Below are 18,558 nucleotides of genomic sequence, written 5' to 3' on the forward strand. Positions count from 1 at the left end.
GAATTAGAGTGAAGCCTTCTAGCCACACCGTCATAAATAAGGTAAATTCAGAAATAGCTAATTTGTTTTCCCAATTTGTTTCAACTAGAAAAAGGGCTACCTTCTACTTAAGAAAACACCCCTTGGGAACAGAAGCCTTAGGCCACAAGCCTGACACAGATATCCACAACAATTTGGTGTGAAGAACAGCTAAAATAAAACTCTCAGAGCAACGAGAGAATGTACAGGTACTTTATTGCTCACCTCTCCCACAAACACACCTCCAGCCACTTTTCCTTCACAGCTTGACGTGTTTACATGTACAAAAACCCGGCAGCAAGCATCGCGTGGTTTCAGTAAAGGAGGTGGAGAGCGATTCAGCCAGGCTTTTGTCTTCTGCAGCAATAATAAAGGGCCTCCTGCACTGAGCAGGACTGGATCTGACTTTGTAGTGCACTTCCATCACAAAAAACGGTCTCCTGCCTAAAGCAAGATTTGCTGGAGCCAGTGGCGTTAACTCCTGCGTGCGTCAAACAGATTTCTGCTTGCCATTCTTCTAGCCCATTTCAAGTAACAACAAGGTTGAAGGAGGAACTTTGTCTCTGATGGATGCAGGTCTGTCTGAGTTGCTATACTTACTAAGTGCCTACAGATACTATAGTTCACAACTTAGTTCGCTTTTGTCGTCTTTATGGATTTTGGCCATGTTCATGGTTTTTGGAGGAGCATATGGTACAGTATTCCACCAAGAGAATAAGGCTACTGAATGTGCTATCTGCAAAAGAGCTCATGTAATAGGAACCAACCCAACAGCTCTGTCACAAAGTGATGTGACAAAACCTCTCTGAATAAAATGCCAATCAGGGGCAGAGCTATGCTTGGAGAACAGACATCAGAAGATAGTTTACGAAAAACACACATGGGTTGTTAATATGAGGAAGGTTTCCCAGCAGTAAATATAAAAAAATTCTAGGCAAATCCTCATTTTCAAAACTTGCATATTGAAAACATGAAAACTTTTATTCAAGTAATTTCTTCAAAAAAAAAAGCATGTATGGTCTAACTGGATTAGTCTACTGGTCAATTGAAGGCAATTTAAATTGCCTTTAAAATTTGTTTTCCATAGAAAGGAGAGATATGTTTCGTAAATAAACAGTGTTATGTAAAACTGTTTAATAATAAAAAGAGAGAATTGAATGAAGACCGACAAATGGTTGTCCCAAGCAGGAGTATGCCTGCCACCCGTGGTCTCACATTCATTCAAAAGAGATGTCAGATTCAGAATTCTGAAACTAAGTCTCTATTACTTGAGCTCTAGCAAAATGTAAGTTTCGGTAGCCTCAACTGGTATAATGTCTTCCTTGTCCAAATCCAGAATGACTGTACTGATAGCCTCCGTGTTGGAAGTGCTGTTCAAACTGGCCCCCTTGGTGGTAAGTCTGGCTTCCTCTTCCTCCCCAGCCTCCTCCCTGGCCCCCACGTCCACCTCGGCCTCCTCGACCACCTCTTCCCCCACGACCACTGCCTCGATCCCCATGGTGCCCACCATCTTGGTACCTATTGTCTTGCTGGTATCCACCGCCCTGGTACCCACTTCCTGTGTAGGAAGCTGTTTGGAAACCACCATAGCCTCCCCCTTGATAGCCACCGCTGTGGCCACCATGGTAGCCGCCGGGCTGGAACCCTGTATCTCGATAACCGCCATCCTGGTAGCCACCTCCACCTCCGCTCCCCCCATCTGTCCAGCCTCCTTGGTGCTTATTTCCTCTTCCTCCCCCTCGGCCGCCATGGTCATAGCCACCACGTCCACCTCGCCCTCCTTGTTCATGACCTCCTCGTCCTCCATATGAGGAATGTTCATAACCACCTCTCCCTCCTCCTCGGCCTCCTGCTTGCTGCGGAGGGCCATCTTGTCTCTTCTGCCACGGTGGCATCTCTGGGGGCGGAGGTTCGATCTCATTGGGTCGGCCACCTCTGTCCGGCACCCTGCCCATCAGGACCTATGGAATAAGAAAGGCATTGCAGACATCTCATGACAGACAGACAGACAAATGTGAAAGAAAATCACAAGTACTCTACTCACCTTATTGATGGCACAGGCCGTCTTTTCTCTTATGGACCCACTGCTTGTCCTTAAAATCTTTGACAAGTCTTGTCTGGCGGCCAGAAGATGGGCAACGGAAATGTTACCTTTAGGAGACAAGACTGAACGCTTTGGCTGGTAAACCTTCGCTAATTTTTCTGTCTGACTCTGTTGGGACAAAAGTGTTCAAAGACAAGGGTTAATGTTGAGAAGGTCGAGGGGGCCGTTACAACCACAGAGGTCCAAGATAAAGACTTTACTGGGTTCCGAATGGCACTGGAGAGGTTTTAAACTCAGTGCTGGTTCTGCACTGAAAAACTATCTTGTACAAACACAGCTGCCAGAGGTGTTGACACAGCACCAGGCTTACGTGGAAGTTTTCCTCCCCGGGCCTTAGGCCACAGACAACGATTTCGTGTACCTTAGCTCTGTCAGACCAGCCAAAGGACTGCACGGTGACATCCAGACGTTTGATCAGCAGCTTCCTCCGGACTTCGTATTCATTGGCTATGGCTTGGTTAATGGCTTCTATCTTTTCCTGAGGCAACATTGAAGACAGCAGTTAGAACTCACCTGCGCTTCATCTCGAAGCCCTGTTCCTCAGGCAGCACACTGTCTGCTGCTCTCACAGTGACTGACTCCCCAGCACTCGGCACCCGCAGGCCTTCCCACTGGCTCACGTAGAACAGGGGAGGAAGTGACAGGGCAGGAGAGTCAGTCTCCACACAGTAAGAGATGGAAAGCCAAAACCTTCCATTTAGCTTTCCCATAATTCACCATGTGAGGTTGGTTCGGCTCAGTCAGGTTTGGTATGGCTCCTTCTGGCAACTAGAAAAATGTTTCGTTCATACCAAACTTCAATTTATCTAATAAGTGCATGAAGTATTTATAAATTATGAGGTAAGGGCTTTGAATCACACACAAATAAGTTTTGTGTTTTTTTTTTTTTTTAATGGAGGTTCCCCAAAATGATTTGAAGGCTGTCCACGTGGCAAACCACAAATCAGAGTACAATTAAGTCAGGTGTCCTCACAGGACTTGGAAGGCTGAGGCAAGGCACCCTCCGCAAGTGAGGCCAACCTGGGCTACGGGCGCCGACATGAAGGGCAGCCAACCTGGGCTACGGGCGCTGACATAAAGGGCAGTTCCTTAGGAGCTGACTCGGGAGGACGCAACTCACCCAGTGGGCTGGTCCCATCGATTTCTTCAATAGCGGCTTTCCCACATGATTAGGTGGAACTTTTGCTAATGTTTCCTTTAACTGACACAAAAATAGATGAATGAATAAAAACAAAACAAAACAACAACAACAACAAAAACCTACAAGTAACACGTATCTTGCTCACTTCCCCAACTCCCATCCTATCTTGCCATCAAAAGAAGACTCCTGACAGAGGCAAAGGTGGAGGCAAAGACACTGGCTGGTCTCGTCCTCCGTGACTAGAGAAGCAGGGATCCTTCACTGGACCTGAAACTGTGCCTGACACAGCGGGCACCGAATGAGCACTGGCTGAACGGGCGACTGAACACGGAGGCTACGGACTAGGGACACACGGTCGTGCCCCACAGCATTCACCCCACGGTGAGACAGGAAGTGACTATACAACAAACACCATTTTCTTCTACTCATCCGTTTTTAAAATGAAAATTGCTTGTTCCTAATCATTTACACACACACATATATATAAATCAGTATTCTGTTGATAACGTGTGGCATAAAAATGATTCTATTTTCACACACTAAATTAAGGCCATAGCCAGCAAATCGAGTCTGCTAGTTGGAATATATAGACCCAAAGCAACTGGATTAGAAAACAGAACTTACTAATGTCCTGTCTGTCCAGTCAGTGGGGGAAGCATAGTAATAAAGATAAAAACTGGAAAAATCGCCTCAAAGTTCAATCATTTTAGTAAGGTCTTAAGAATCTTAATTATTTTAACATTATAGCTAGCTTACTTCAGTTTTTAAACCAAAGTATTGTTTTGTTTTTTGAAAAGAAACATGTCCATGTCTAAAAAATAACAAAAGCAAAAAGCCCCCTAAAATATTAATTTCTCTTTAAGATATCTAGGACTTAAAACCCAAAACTCATTTATTAACATTCCTTATTAATATGTACATTAGGTTCCCATTAAGAGAAATAAACTTAATGCTTCATTTCAAACAAATGTAGGACTATGCCTTTAATACGCTACAATCGGTACTAAAGGTCTTACTTTTTTCTCAATCCCGCTGAAGAATTGGAACATAGTTATATTGGCTGGAGGTTTGGACATTCCTAGAGCAATACATATGCCTTTCAACTCTCGAAAGACCTCACTACCGCCTCCTTCTTGAGCTTTTTTTGGAGGAGCATTCACACAGAGCATTCTGGCAGCTTCTAGTTCTGAGATGAGGTATGCTGAAGTAAACAAAATAAGATTTCAAAATAAGATACTACAGTTAATAATAGCCGTAAGTCTGGAGTTACAACTCTATAGACCTAATGATACGTAACTTTTAAAGCTGCAAGAATGGATAGAACAAGAAATGAAAACCACTTTTACCTGCTAATGACATAACATATACACTGCTTATGTGACTCAGGCATTTATGCACTATTTACAGGTTAATTAAAATTAGGCAATACTTTGAAACCAGAGACCAAGGTTAATCACACCTAAACATGTGGATTCTTGAATTCAACCATGCTACCTCTAGAACAGGGGTTGGCGTCTTTTAAAAATCTTGCACAAGGTGACAAGACATTTTCAATGATTCTTCACTTTGAGCCACTTCTAAGCACGATAACAAAACTGCCCTGCCCACTCTAGTAATTAGCCTGTCTGGAACTGATATGAAACGTTTGTGTGAAGGCACTGGTCTTCCTAAAGGTCCTCTCATTCTCCAATAGCCTTATGTTACTCTGGGGGTGCTCCTACATCTTTATCCTTCCCATCTGCCCTTTCTCTCCACATTCCTCTCACCTTTCCCCCACAAAACAATGAAACTTCCAAATCACTTCTGCTTTTCAGTATTTTGTCACGTGTGTGTGTGTGTGTGTGTCTATGCACGTGCACACCACAGCACGTGTATGGAATTCACAGGACGACTTGCAGGAGTTAGTTCTCTTAACTGTGTGGGTCAGGCTTTGAGCTCTGATGGTCTCGGTGGGAAGAGCCTCTACCCTGGGAGCCGTCCCTTCGGGCTCTCAAGTCACTTTTTGTCAGTATTCCCTCTGTGTTGAGTGTCCCCTTGTGAGTTGTTTTAGCCTAGTAGAAGGAGGGCCACATCCTAAGGTAATTCAGCAGAAGGCCTAACTAAACACTGAATAACATTCCTGTATCTGTCCCAAAGACACTTCCATCTAAATCACAGGATTTCTGATATTCAGCAAAGCTAGACTGTACTCTTTTGAAAGGTGTTTTCTAGGTCATTCGAGCCTATCAGAAACACCAAAGTGTGATCAGCTTGAATACCTCCCTTGCTATCCCCAGGACAATAGGCCAAAGCCAAGCGGGTCATGATTTTGTTAAGTCACTTCTGAGAAGCCACCAATTCCTGTTCTAAAGTAGTAAACACAGCTAGTTCCTGCAGAGGCCATTCCATGTGGCTTTAATAAATCTTGGTAGGTTCCATGTAGCAAGCTGTACTTGGGTGTTAAGACAATGAGAACAGTAAAACTGATGGTTATAAAAATGACTAATGCTGTTGTAACCAGGTTTTTGCCAGGGTCCTGTCCCACTTGCTCCCTCATACGTCAATGGCTGCTTTCCTGCCAAAACACTGAGTTGGGTAGTTGCCACTAAGATCCCACAGTCTGCTTAGCCAGGATTACTTACTGTCTGGCCCTTTAAGGAAGTTTGCCAACCCTTGTTCTAGAAAATCATATATGATTTAATAATACACTGGTTGTTTAAATCTGGGATGAGCTAGTTCAGGTATCCATGAACTTAACTAAAACCATCATCACATCAACAAACTTTAAAGCACTTGTTCAAAGCACTACAACGGCACTGGAGACACTACCAAAAAGAAAACCAAAACCAACGATGATCTCTCCTGACAATCTAGTCAAGAATCAAAATATCTTCCCCCCTTCATCTATTAGGAACTCAGGCCTGACGTAACTTACACAGGAGTATCAACTGAAAACCACTAAAGGCCAGTAAACAGCCCTGAGTCCCTCCAAAGACTATTATTCTATTCTGCTAGTTCAAATAAGGTTCCTTCATTTTTCTCTTAAAGGAGAACGTGCTAAGCAATCAGATTAGTGAGGCGGGGAGCTGGGAGAAGAAAATCCTAGCAACAAGATGCAACAAAAGTGACACTTGGCAAGATGAGAAGTAATTACAGAGCGAGCAGCAGTGAGCACATGTATGAAATACCACAATGAAAGGGGGATGCTGAGGAAGGCAGGCTGCGGTGACAAGGAGAAAGAAAAGGGACCAGGTGAGCACTTGGGAAGGATGTAAAAAGCAAGTAACCTTAGCTGCTTCAGTTATTTACGGGAGCACGTGGCTGCATACTCTTGACGTGCTCTTCAGGTATTGGCTCATAAAAGGGAAGTTTGTAATTATGACCCTGATTCCAAACTAGTTAGTACAGTCTGCTTGCAAAGTGGTAAGGAGTTAAAGGCACTTTATGAAGGTTTACAGTCTGTAGTTTTCTTAAGTGTCAGGAGGAAAAGGCTGAACTCTTGAGTCTGTGGAAGACTCAGGCATCGAGGGTCACTGCCGAGCCGTGTGCACAGTGGTTAGCTTCCTATGTAGATAAGGTAAGTGGCAAGCATGACTGGTCAGGATAAGCCACACCACAGATTAGAATCAGCTGGGCCGCTGCTGCTGGGTCAGTCACAATGTAAAGAAGACTGAATGAATGGACAAAAGCTAGATAGAAACATCAGAATCCAAAGCAAGTCCTGACCCTGCGTGCATATATTCCCAGCAACAAATACTGGATAATGTTAAGTTAACTGCAGAAATTTTTAGTACCTAGGCATAATAGTTGCAACACATTTTTCTCCCCTAAAACAAAAATAAAATAAATAAAAAACATAAACCTTCAAAAGTGGGGTTCTAGTATTTTTCAGACACCACAGTACAGTTACAAAAACAAAAAAACTCCCTGGACTACGCTTGTTATAGGGCACTCAGTTAAGCACAGCCGAATGCAGCTGAATTCCAGAATGCCACCCAGCATCTGAGTTAAGATCACTGCTTGGGCTTACTGGAAGTTTATACAAGGCAATACAATTTATGAGTCTACTGACTGTATTTCAGGAAAAGAGAGTTATTAGTATCTTTTTAAAAGACATGGAAGGAAAGAACTTTTCATAAAAAAATGATTCCCCAGAATGATCAGTAAGTAGAGTAACCATTCAAGTGCTGATCCTGTCTGCTTAGAAACCAAACCAAACCCCATTTACCAATCCAGAGAATAGGCAGTAAATGAAAACACTTCTACATTATCATCATATACACACTGCTTCTTCCCTCTACGGCCTTGCCCATCTATTTAAATGTGTGCTTTTAGTCTAGAAAAGGCTTCTGGTGACATGCTGGCATGGCACCCCAGCACCTCTACTGGTCACAGCAGGAGAGGCACTTCTGCTAGGGGAACACCAAAGCGGAGGCCAGGAAAGAGCAACAGTTATCAAAACAGAGCGCCACGGGTGTGCATGCATCCACCAGCTTCTAGCTGCAAGTGCAGTGAAGTCTTTTTTAAAATGAACAGGATCTGAACTCAAGTCACAATGAAGCAAACTACAACACGAACAATCCACACATTACTCAAGGGAAACAGAGCAGAGCTACATTCTAGTAACCGTGAACTTACTGAGCAGGAGGAGGCAGTTCTTCTGAACAAGAAGGCGCTTGGTTACATCCCCAGATGTCAGAGAAGGATATGGGCAGTTCATCTCCCCAAGCAGCCCACTCACCTCAAGCTGGAATTCTTCAGCTTCACTTGGACCTTGGAGTAAAATAATTTCGACAGCGTCAGTCACAGGGCGGAAGTCTCACTGGGCTTTTCCTGCCCCAGCTCTTCCTGATTCATCCTTTCTCACACCACTGCAGAACCCTTTCATGGTGTGCAGTGGGCTCGCTCCTTACTAGACCATTAAAAATTATCACGTATTGTTTTGTGTGTGTGATGTCTGTGGGGAGCACACAGGCGCAGAGGTCAGACTCTGTGGAGTCGGGTCTCTCCTTCCACCTTTATCGTGGGTGGCAGGGACCAAACTCAGGTCACCAGGCTTGCATGGCAACTGCTTTTCCTGCTGAGCCACACTTCACCAACCCTACCTGAGAGTTTTCTTACAGTACCTACCTTGTACCTCATCCAGTTTTTTCTGCCTGCTTCTAAAGACGCTTCCCAACTGTTCAAGCGTGCCAGTACATCCAATCACAACCATCGAAGCACCACGTCCATCAATACCCGCTCTCCTGGGCCACGCCTCTCTTCGTAATGTCCCAGGAAAGCCTGTCTCGATTCTACTTTGGGGCCTTGATTTAAGCTCTAAGTGTGAATGACAGACAGGGCGGCTACACTTTTTACTAGCAAACCTCTCTCATCAATCGAAGCCCAGTGGGCTTCTCCTCCCCGAGGCCTCCCCTAAGCACTCTTACACTCATTGATTTCTTCCCCCTGTGAACCATCAAGGCAAGAGTTTAATTACTGTAGCAAATTCCAGTTGCCTCACTTGTAGCTAACATTCCCCGTTAACTGAAACCGGAAGGCAGCAAACGTGGTGACTGACAGCTCTGTAATTCCAATAACGTGCAAAAAAAAGTTTGAGGTTTAGTGGGTAAGTCAGAGGGGATGTGGATGTTGTCTCCACTGCTTTGATTTTTCTCTACTCAGTATCACAGATGGGTAGACATTAGAAAGTCTTGGGAGTCATTTTTAAGACCCAAGTCCATTTTCTCACCACTTGTTTATCACACTGTGACTTGTCAACCCTAAGGTGGAAGAGAGGAGAGCACACCAGTGTTTCATCAGCTGTGACCAAATTATCCCAGAGTTCCATGGGCTCTTTTACAGACAGCTGGGGAGGTGAGGAAGCGTATGCTAAGGGTGCCTGCCCTCCTTCTACACAAGCAGAGTAACCACACCGTCTTATCTGTTTATGTGTTGACTTCTCTATGACCCCAGTTAAGAACAGTATCCTATCCAGTATTTTCAAGGGTTTCTACAATTTCCGATACAGTAAGTGACCAAGTGGTTAAAACCCCTGGTTCTTCAACCTTCTCCTGGACAGCATCCTGGTTATGTGACCCCAGGCAATGTATTTAACTTTTATGGGCTTTTGTCACTCAATGTGGAAGACTAATAAAATCTAACTCACAGAACTGCCCTGAGGTCTAAATGAGTTAACCTGTGCATACTGCTTTGAATAAAGGAATAAATATAATGTCTGCTATCATTATTATGACAGCAGACCTTATTAATTGAATTGGTAAGATGTGGGTTAGGATGTGGCGCAGTGGTCCCGGTCCTGATCTGATGAGGTACTGGGTTAAACCCCCAACATACATACACATATACTCTCTCCCTTCCTCCCTCTCTCTCCTACCCCTTGCTAGAATTGGATACAACCAACCTGCACATATTAAATATACTTAACTAGCTAGGTGCGTAATCCCAGCACTTAGGAGGCTGATGTAAAATTTCCTCAAACCAGCCTGAGCTATGAGAGGCAAGTCTGAGTCTCAGCAAGACCCCGTGTCTCCAAAGTACCAAGAAACAAAGCACACACGAGCAAGCAAGAGTGAGCTCTTCAAAATGGGATTATGTGGAGAGATACTGTCCCAAGGGTACGCTAACAGGCAGATGTTCTTATTTGCTATCCATTAGAACTTTACCTATGGCAGGAGGGAGCAGAAGGTATAGTGTCAGGTTTCAAGCTCTGAACAAAGAGTCAACAAACAGAGGTAAATGTCGAGAAAACTGGCAAATGTCAGAGTGCTCTCGACCCTATAACCTGGGGGTGCTGCGCCTGGTTGCAATGTACCTAATGGTGGCTTCCAAGGATATGAAAGAAGCTTAATGGAGTGTCCCCAATCTTCCCAAGAATGGTAGGATTAAAATGCACACACTTTACATGGTTCTGGAATCTGGCAGACCTAAAAGAAGAACATCTCAAATTCTACCAGCCACCAATCCAGGATCTCACAATTCACGTTTCACAAGATACAGACAATGTAGCCCATGCCTATAATCCCAGCACTCAGCAGGTTGAGGCAAAAAGATCACGAGAAAGGCCAATCTGTGATACATAGTGAGTCCTGTTAAAAAAAATGTAACAAATATGGAAAGCACATATAGTTCATATTCGTACTCTATTTCCTCTGTTTCGGTAAAAAGATCTTCTCAGCCTCTGCATATATTTTATCCAGTGGCCTTAGAGTTACTTTATCCTTGAAAACAACATCAAAAAGCAGTGTGTGTGTGTGTGTGTGTGTGTGTGTGTGTGTGTGTGTGTGTGTGTGTGTGCGCGCGCACTGGGAAGCACAGGGCCTTGACGTGTTTCTTTACGGCTAAAAAACATTGGACATTTTAGCTCCAGTTTTAATAATGAAGTTCAGAATGCCCCGATTTTATTATTTCAAAAGTGAAGGTTTACTTACTGTTAGTGGCTTGCACATTTTCTTCTAGTTTACAGAGGACTCTCAATTCGGACACCAGCCAAGCACAGAGTTTGGTAAACTCGGGAGAAGCGGCTCCAGCGGAGACTGCCTGTGACAGTGCACCATCATCCAACAGCGGGCCCTTGTAACTGTGAAGCGGGAACTACGTGTTAGTAGAAAAGCAGGGCGCGGGCTGCTGCAGGTAAAACTCATCTATTGTCTTTTATGGAAAGAAGCAATAATCTAATACAGTATGAACACCAACCTTTAAACTTGCATATACATAGAGATGTGTGTGTGTGTACTGTAATACATCATTAGAAAAATAAAGTCAAGAAAAAAATGGTTGAGTGGTTAAGAGCACCGGCTGCTCTTCCAGAGGACTCTGGTTCAATTCCCAGCACCCACCTGGCAGCTCATAACTGAAACTGCAGTTCCAGGGGATCCAATCCTTCTTTTGGCCTCTGTAGGCACAAGGCATATATGTGGCACACCTATATACATGCAGACAAAGTCATACCATACACGTAAAAAAAATTTAAAATTTTTAAATAAAGAAAAAGAAGTCAAGCTGGGCATGGTGGAACACGTCTGTAACCTCAGCACTAAGGAAACAGAGAAGGACCTTTGCCTAGAGGACATAGTAAGATCTACATAGTGAGATCTTTTTCAAAAAAAGAAAAAAATCAAAACAACAAAGAAGCCAACCCAACGAGCAGTCCAAAAGGTGACTGCACTTCAAGCCTACAAACACGTGAGGGCTGGAATGCAGCTCAGTTGGGAGACTGCTTGCCTAGCACACCTGAATCCTGCTTTCCATCCCAATACTTTATAAACTGGGCATGGTAGCATATGCTTGTAATCTTAGCATCAGAGGTAGAGGCATCAGGATCCGAAGTTCAAGGTCATTCCTAACTAGGCACCCAGTTCGAAGCTAGCCTAAGATACAGGAGACACTGTCTTAAAGTGTCCCCTTCAAACAAACAAAATAACCCCTCTACATGGAAAGCCCTTAATTATCTGTAGATACTTAATGAACATAACCAAGTATTAGTAGATAATACTACACATTCACTGCAAGCTCTTTCTGCAGGATCTGCTTTCTTCTTTTTTTTTGGTTTTTTGGGACAGGGTTTCTCTGTGAAACAGTCCTGGCTGTACTGGATCTCACTCTGTAGACAAGCCTGGGCTTGAACTCACAGAGATCCACCTGCCTCTGCCTTCTGAGTGCTGGGATTAAAGGCGTGCGCCACCACTGCCTGGAGAGAGGAGGGGTTTACTTTTGTACTGTAACTGGATTAAGCATTAAACTCCAGTTAAGTAGTAAGTACTCATACAACAACCATGTCAGAAGCAAAACTTACTTTCTCTAGAGATTTTTTTCCAAAAATCAATTAGATTTTATTTTTGGTGATTTGCTTTAGGAACCTTTCCAAGTAATCATTTATTTCATAAATATGCTGATTTTTTATTTTATTATTAAAGACAGGGTCTCATGCTGCCCAGGCATGAGAATTTAAGAGTAATCAGGACTGGGTGCTGTGGCACATACATGTAATACCAACTACTCAGGAAACTGAAGCAGGGAAATCAAGAGTTCGAAGCCAACCCAGGTAACTTAGTAAGATCTGAATCCATCAGTCAATCAAGTAATCTTAGGTTATATATTGTCAGGCAGGTGAGATGGCTTGGTGGGTACAGGCACTTGCCACCAAGGCTTGATGACCTGAATTGATTTCTGGAACCCACATGGTACAAGGAGAGAATCAACTGCAAACTTGCCTCTGACTTCCACAAGAACACCATGCAAATGCACACAAGTAAGTAAATGTAATTGTTTTTTAAAGACAAGGTCTCTCTCTATAGTCCTATCTATCCTGGCACTTGCCATGTAGACCAGGCTGGCCTCGAACTCGAAGAGATTAAAGATGTGTACTACCACTCCCAGTGTAAAAAAAAAAAGGAAAAGGAATTAGCAGTTTAAGATTATATTCTTTTAAGTGAAATACTGAATAAAAATACTGTTATCAAAGACACATTAAATAGGCTTAACATGGTATTTAGAGATATGGATATGGTAGAGGAATTACATGTTGAGATTCCTTTAAAATATGCTTACGTATGAAATGGATTAGAATAAAATCTTCCATACACATAAAAGAAATTAGACATCATTCTGCAACCAGATTAAATGGAGTCGGGGAGCTGGAGGGATGGCTCAATAGTTAAGAGCACTTGCTGCTCCTTTTTTTTTTTTTTTGCGCCCCGCCCCCAAGGCATGGTTGCTCCGTGTATCTTTGGCTGTCCTGGAACTCACAGAGATCCACCTGCCTCTGCCTCCAGAGTGCTGGGATTAAAGGCGTGAGACATCACACCTGGCTAGCACTTGCTGCTCGTACAGAGGGCCTGGGCTCGGTTCCCAGCACCCACATTGGGCAGCTAACAACAGCATATAATCCAGTTCTATGGGATCTGTCTGGCTCCTGCTTCTGGCCCCCTTAATCAGGTATGTACATGGCATACACTGACATGCATGCATATATATATGTGTGTGTGTGTGTGTTGCACAAAATGCAACATGTCTTAATAAATAAATAATAGTAGAGACACTTAAAAACCCAGGCCTAGAAATTTCTCGTGTGCCACATTCAATAGTAACTACTAAATTCCTACTGTGTGCCACGTTAGAGGAAAAAGATAATATTCAACTGTAGTTTTGAGTGACTTCTTTAAAAATACATATCAACCAACTAAGGGCAACTTAATACTTGAACGCAGCCAAACTAAGTTACAGTTTTTTAAAACTTTCAGAAAAACCCCATGGTTTATATTACAATTCGACTCAACTATTTATTTGAGGGCAACTGTTGCAAGAACAATTAGTTATAGTAAGCCAGACAAGAAAAACACCATTCCGTTAAAAGAAAAATAGGAAGCAATTTCATCCATGGCTGCTGGTCAACTGACCTTTACCCACCCAGAATGTACCTCTCTTCTTGATCCACTCCTTCAGCACTAACCTTTAGTGTCAATCATTTCTAGAGCATCATTTACTTATCAAGAGAAAAGAGCCTCCTGAGAGCTGTGATGTGAACCTCCCTTCCACATGAACTTACACCCCAGGGGAGCCCCACACTGGCCCACAGCAAGTGTCCCTCAAAAAGCGTTTACAGAGCCAGCAAAATACCCGTAGACGCCTATTTAAAAGCACCCATTCTGCAGAATACGACTTACTTATGGCCCAATGCAGGACACTAAGTTGCCTAATGTCTGGGTCATTCACAGAGCAGGTTTCAAAGACATGATAATGGTGACTTCACTTTAACAAAGAAAGAAGGAAACTATGCTTTCTTTCTGAACAGTACCTAGTAATAGCACCCAAGCTATTACATGGGTTGACTTTTTTGTTTTTTGTTTTTTTTTTGTTTTTTCGAGACAGGGTTTCTCTGTGTAGCTTTGCGCCTTTCCTGGGACTCACTTGGTAGCCCAGGCTGGCCTCGAACTCACAGAGATCCGCCAGGCTCTGCCTCCCGAGTGCTGGGATTAAAGGCGTGCGCCACCACCGCCCGGCTAACATGGGTTGACTTTAAGATACCTCAAGGTGTCCTTCCCTAAAAAAAGGTTTCTCTTAAGAATTTCCAGGCCACTGAAAAAAAGTTAAGCTTTGATTAAAAAAAAAAAAAAATTATAGTTAAAAATACAACTATCAGCAGGGCATGGGGGCTCACACCTTTAATCCTAGCTCTCAGGTGATAGAGGCAGGTGGATCTTCGTGAGCCAGATCTACAGAGCCAAGGTTATTGCGCAAGCCTGTCTCAAAAAAAAAAAAAAACAAACAAAAACAAAACAAACAACAACATCCCCCCCCCCCAAAAAAAACCAACTAGCTAAATCTGTGATTTGCCCCCCTGAAGTAGTTACCTGCAGGCAAATACTTAATCATACGTTTTTCTTTTTCTTTCTCGAATCACTTTTTAAAGCAAGAAATTCTAGGCTCTCAAATCTGAGTACCTTGATCTGGGTGACCCAAGGACATACGCCTTATTTCCAAACTTCTAAGCACGGAGGACTTTTATGATTGGGTAATTATCATAGGAGAGACAGGATGGGAAATAAGAATGTTGACTCTTGGTGGGTGAAGGCGGCCCTGGAATGCTGGAGTTTCTGAAGCAGGCTGGGCTGGGGTCAGGAGTCACTGTTCTGTGATTCCCAAGGCAGGTGGTGAAAGGTTAGGCGCACAGCTGGGCGGGCTAGCGAGCCTGCTGCATCGCCCGCCCAGGCGTGCGCCTTTGGAAGCCTAGGTGCATGCAGAGATGACTGAGCAAACATTTTTCTCTGTTTTGAGAGAGAAGTAGGGTGGGGGTAGACGCTCAAGACGGGAGTAGGAAATCTTGGGGGAGACAAATAGGCACGCGGAGACAACTTTGGCAAACCATAAAAAAAAAGTGTGTGGGGGGGGGGCAGGGTGGGAGGACGGGGAGGCAAGACCGAGGGAGTGGGGGTGGTGAGAACCGGAGCCCAGACAATGACACGCCTGACTGACACACGCTGCGAGGAGCCGGGCTGGAGGGAAGCACCGGGGATGGACGTGGGGGGCGACCGAGCCCAGCCGGCAGGGCAGGCGTGGACGTGGCACCGGGGTCCCAGGGCCAGCGGGGCAAAGCTACCGCGGGAGTCGGGGTGCGGCGTGGAGAGGCAGGTGGCTCCGCCGGGGGCGCCCAAGGAGTTCCCGGGGCTCCCGCCGAGTGAACTTGGAGAAACGCATGCCCCCCCGAACCCCGCGCTCTTACCCTAGATCTTCCAACGACTCCAAGATGTCAGTCTCCATGAGGTCACACTCCATGCTCCTGTGGTATTCAAATTTCCGAGTCGTCAGGCTGCCCTCTCGCCGGCAACGCGTACCCCTCGCGCATGCGCCCCTCCCCCGGAACTTCCAAGTCGACAGCTGGCGCCTCAGTCGCCGCACTGCGCATGTCCCCGAGCCTGCGCGAGCCGTTGGGGCCCCCCGCCTCCCCCGCGGAACATGGCCGGCCAGGCGCGTGCGCACTAGGGAACAGTGAAGCTGACTGCCTGAAGTAAGGGCAGGAAGACCGGCAGCGTGGCAGCTGGGTTCCCGGGGACCCAGCCAGGGGCGGGGCGCGGAGCTCTTGGAACGCGCATGTGCACAGCCTTGGGCGAGGCGGGCGCGGGAGGAGCTTGAGGCGGGCGGGTTGAGCCCGGGGATTTTGGGGTTTTGGGGCTTCAGCTGCGGAGTGGGAGTCTGCGCGTGCTCTTCGCACCAGCGGGTCACCAGGGGAGAGCGAATTTCTGTGGCCTAGGGCGGGTCAAGAGCAATGAACGGCAGATAAATAAATACCTCTTGGTTTTCTTCAGAGAAGCCTCAGTGTTTCAGGGTTAGAGAGGTCTCGGCTTCCCCTTGGTGTGGATGCCCCAAGAAAGTTATGTCGAAAGTTTTTCCGCCCTGTCCTTCTGAGCCTGCTCCCAACACCAAGCATTTTATTTTAACGGGAAAAGGACCTAAGTCCATATCAACTATAATAGGGTATATTTGATTACGTGCAGGTTAGACGGTGGATCAACTTTTTCTTTGTGTTGTTCCTCTCCTCCCCCACTCTCTTTCCTTTTTTTTTTTTTTTTTAAAAAAAATGTGTAAAAATACAGGGTCTTAATATATAGCCCTGGCAAGCCTGGAACTCCTTCTGTAGACCAGGCTGACTGTGAACTCACAGAGAGCCACCTACTTTTGCCTTCCCAATGCTGAGATGAAAGACGTCCGCCACCATGTCCAGCTTATCATTGCTTTTGGCCACACATGATTGGGTGTAGCTTTCATTTATGGTTATGTGCTTAAGAACTGTTGAAAGATGAGAAAAGCTTTTTCAAAGCGACGACATAATTAGAAAATTAAATTTATATTCCATAAATTGGTGTGCTGTTATATTGTGTAGTCGTTTAGTTTTAAAATTGCTCCCAGGTTTTATTTTATGGTTCTCCTTTTTTTTTTTTTTTTTTTTTTTTTTTTTTTTTTTTTTACAACTAATGGATAAACATTCTCTATCCTTAGTAATCCACTTTTTAGTTATTCATTTTGCATCGTGTGGATTGGGAGAAAGCTATGCGCCTACTATATGCTAGTCATTACCCTCTTGACCCATGTGTGATGTAGTTGCACCAAGAAAGCCACACCAAAATTAAATGTTATTCAAGGCTTCCTAGTTGATTCTCACTCCCTGACTGTGAAGAGTTGCAAATCCAGAGCCAAGGTTCAATAGGATTGTCTTTAATTCTCTTAAGAGCCTATCACTGCCCAACTCTGTCTGACTTCACCTCATTTTGACTACAAGTTAAAGCTTTGGGAATGGGTAAACTTATTAGATAAGCTTCTGCTAACCCAAAGCCAAGATATGTCATCAGATAACATCCAAGGCTCAGCAGTTTTCTCCCCATTACTGTAAACTTCTCACCTGCTGTCCCCGCCAATATATTTGGAAAAGAAATCCTTTGATTTATGACTTTGTGTTGTGTAACTATACAAACAGGGGAATGGCGGCAGTGGCACACACACCTTTAATCCCAGCGGAGCCAGAGTTCGAGGCCAGCCTGGTCTATAGAGCGAGATCCAAGACAGGCACCAAAACTACAAGAGGAATCCTGTCTCGAAAAACCAAAGGGGAGAAAATGTATGTAGACAAACAAGGGAATTTGTTCCATCTTGGGACATGCTATTTGAAGCAAATCTGAATGTGTGCCTGACCCATGGCCACTCATATTTAGCTCAAGAAAAAAGCTATTTTGCTCCATTTGGGATAGGAACTATGTTTTAGCATCAACACTTTCTGGTACAGGCTCACCATGCTGTGTAAATACTGTTGGCACTGTATAGACGAGCACACTGAAGCTCCATGTTTTAATAATCCTTAGCACTCACGAGTAGTAACTGCACTTTGAAACTGGAACACAGTTCCATCCATATTCTTACCTGAATCTTCAGACAAGGATTTAAAGCCACATTTGAAAAAACAAGGAAATTAGCTATCTGAATTTGTTTAAGTGTGTATATATTGTATATAATTTACTACAATGAGTCTTTATCATGGAAATGGTGAAGGTGCTAAAAAAGTAACAATACAAAATCAGTTTTTGCTGGGTGGTGGTGCACACCTTTAATCTCAGCACTCAGGAGGCAGAGGCAAGCAGATCTCTGTGAGTTCAAGGCCAGCCTGGTCTACAAACCAAGTTCCAGGACAGTCTGGGCTATTACACAGAGAAACCCTGTCTTGAAAAAATCATTTTTTAGTAAAAAGGTTTTATTCTTAGCTCAGCCTCTCTTCCCCTAGCTTGTTACTCAAGACTGACATTTAATTTTTAATAAAATAAAGCAAAGCAAAGGTTATCATTAGAAACTAGATGCACTGTCAGGGTTTTCATTACCATATTTTAACATTTGTAATTCAACAAAGCATTCATGAGACAATGTGTAGTCTGGTTTTTATAAATACCTTTAGGTAGACCTGACTACTCTACATTATTAACTATGAATTTTATAAAAATGTTATTGCAACAGAGCAGCTGAAGATCTTCCCCCAGCTTCCTTGAAAAGACTTCCAAACTGTGGTAGAAAGGGTGTGGCTCTTTTCAGGATCACAATCCCTTTGGTTTGCAGGTGGCAGCCCATGTATCTCCTTGTGTTTGTAGACTCTTCAGGTGACCTACTGCGTCAGGATTTCTGACAATTTTAGAGATGCAGTCAATCAGTATAAACTCAAAGACTTTGTACCTGGATGTAGCGGTAACGCCCGCATTACCGATACCCGTTCACCAAGTCCGAGCAAAGGGCTGCGGATTAAAAATAGAGACAAGAGACAGCGAGTCATTCGCCATGACTG

At 44.3% G+C, this 18,558-nt stretch overlaps 1 protein-coding gene across 1 annotated transcript; it reads right to left on the bottom strand.

Annotated features, from left to right (window-relative positions):
* Positions 1–217: 217 nt before the first annotated feature.
* Fam98a (family with sequence similarity 98 member A) lies at positions 218–15,639 on the bottom strand. The gene is made up of 8 exons (XM_006984836.3): positions 15,463–15,639; positions 10,673–10,821; positions 7,881–8,015; positions 4,280–4,464; positions 3,243–3,323; positions 2,484–2,600; positions 2,063–2,230; positions 218–1,979 (listed from the first exon to the last, which is right to left on the bottom strand). Exons 1-8 carry the CDS (start codon positions 15,513–15,515, stop codon positions 1,320–1,322), a joined length of 1,548 nt encoding a protein of 515 aa, XP_006984898.1. The 5' UTR covers positions 15,516–15,639; the 3' UTR covers positions 218–1,319.
* Between the last annotated feature and the right edge of the window lie 2,919 nt (positions 15,640–18,558).

Source organism: Peromyscus maniculatus, chromosome 22 (genome assembly GCF_049852395.1).
Source record: "Peromyscus maniculatus bairdii isolate BWxNUB_F1_BW_parent chromosome 22, HU_Pman_BW_mat_3.1, whole genome shotgun sequence".
In the NCBI taxonomy this organism is placed as follows: domain Eukaryota; kingdom Metazoa; phylum Chordata; class Mammalia; order Rodentia; family Cricetidae; genus Peromyscus; species Peromyscus maniculatus.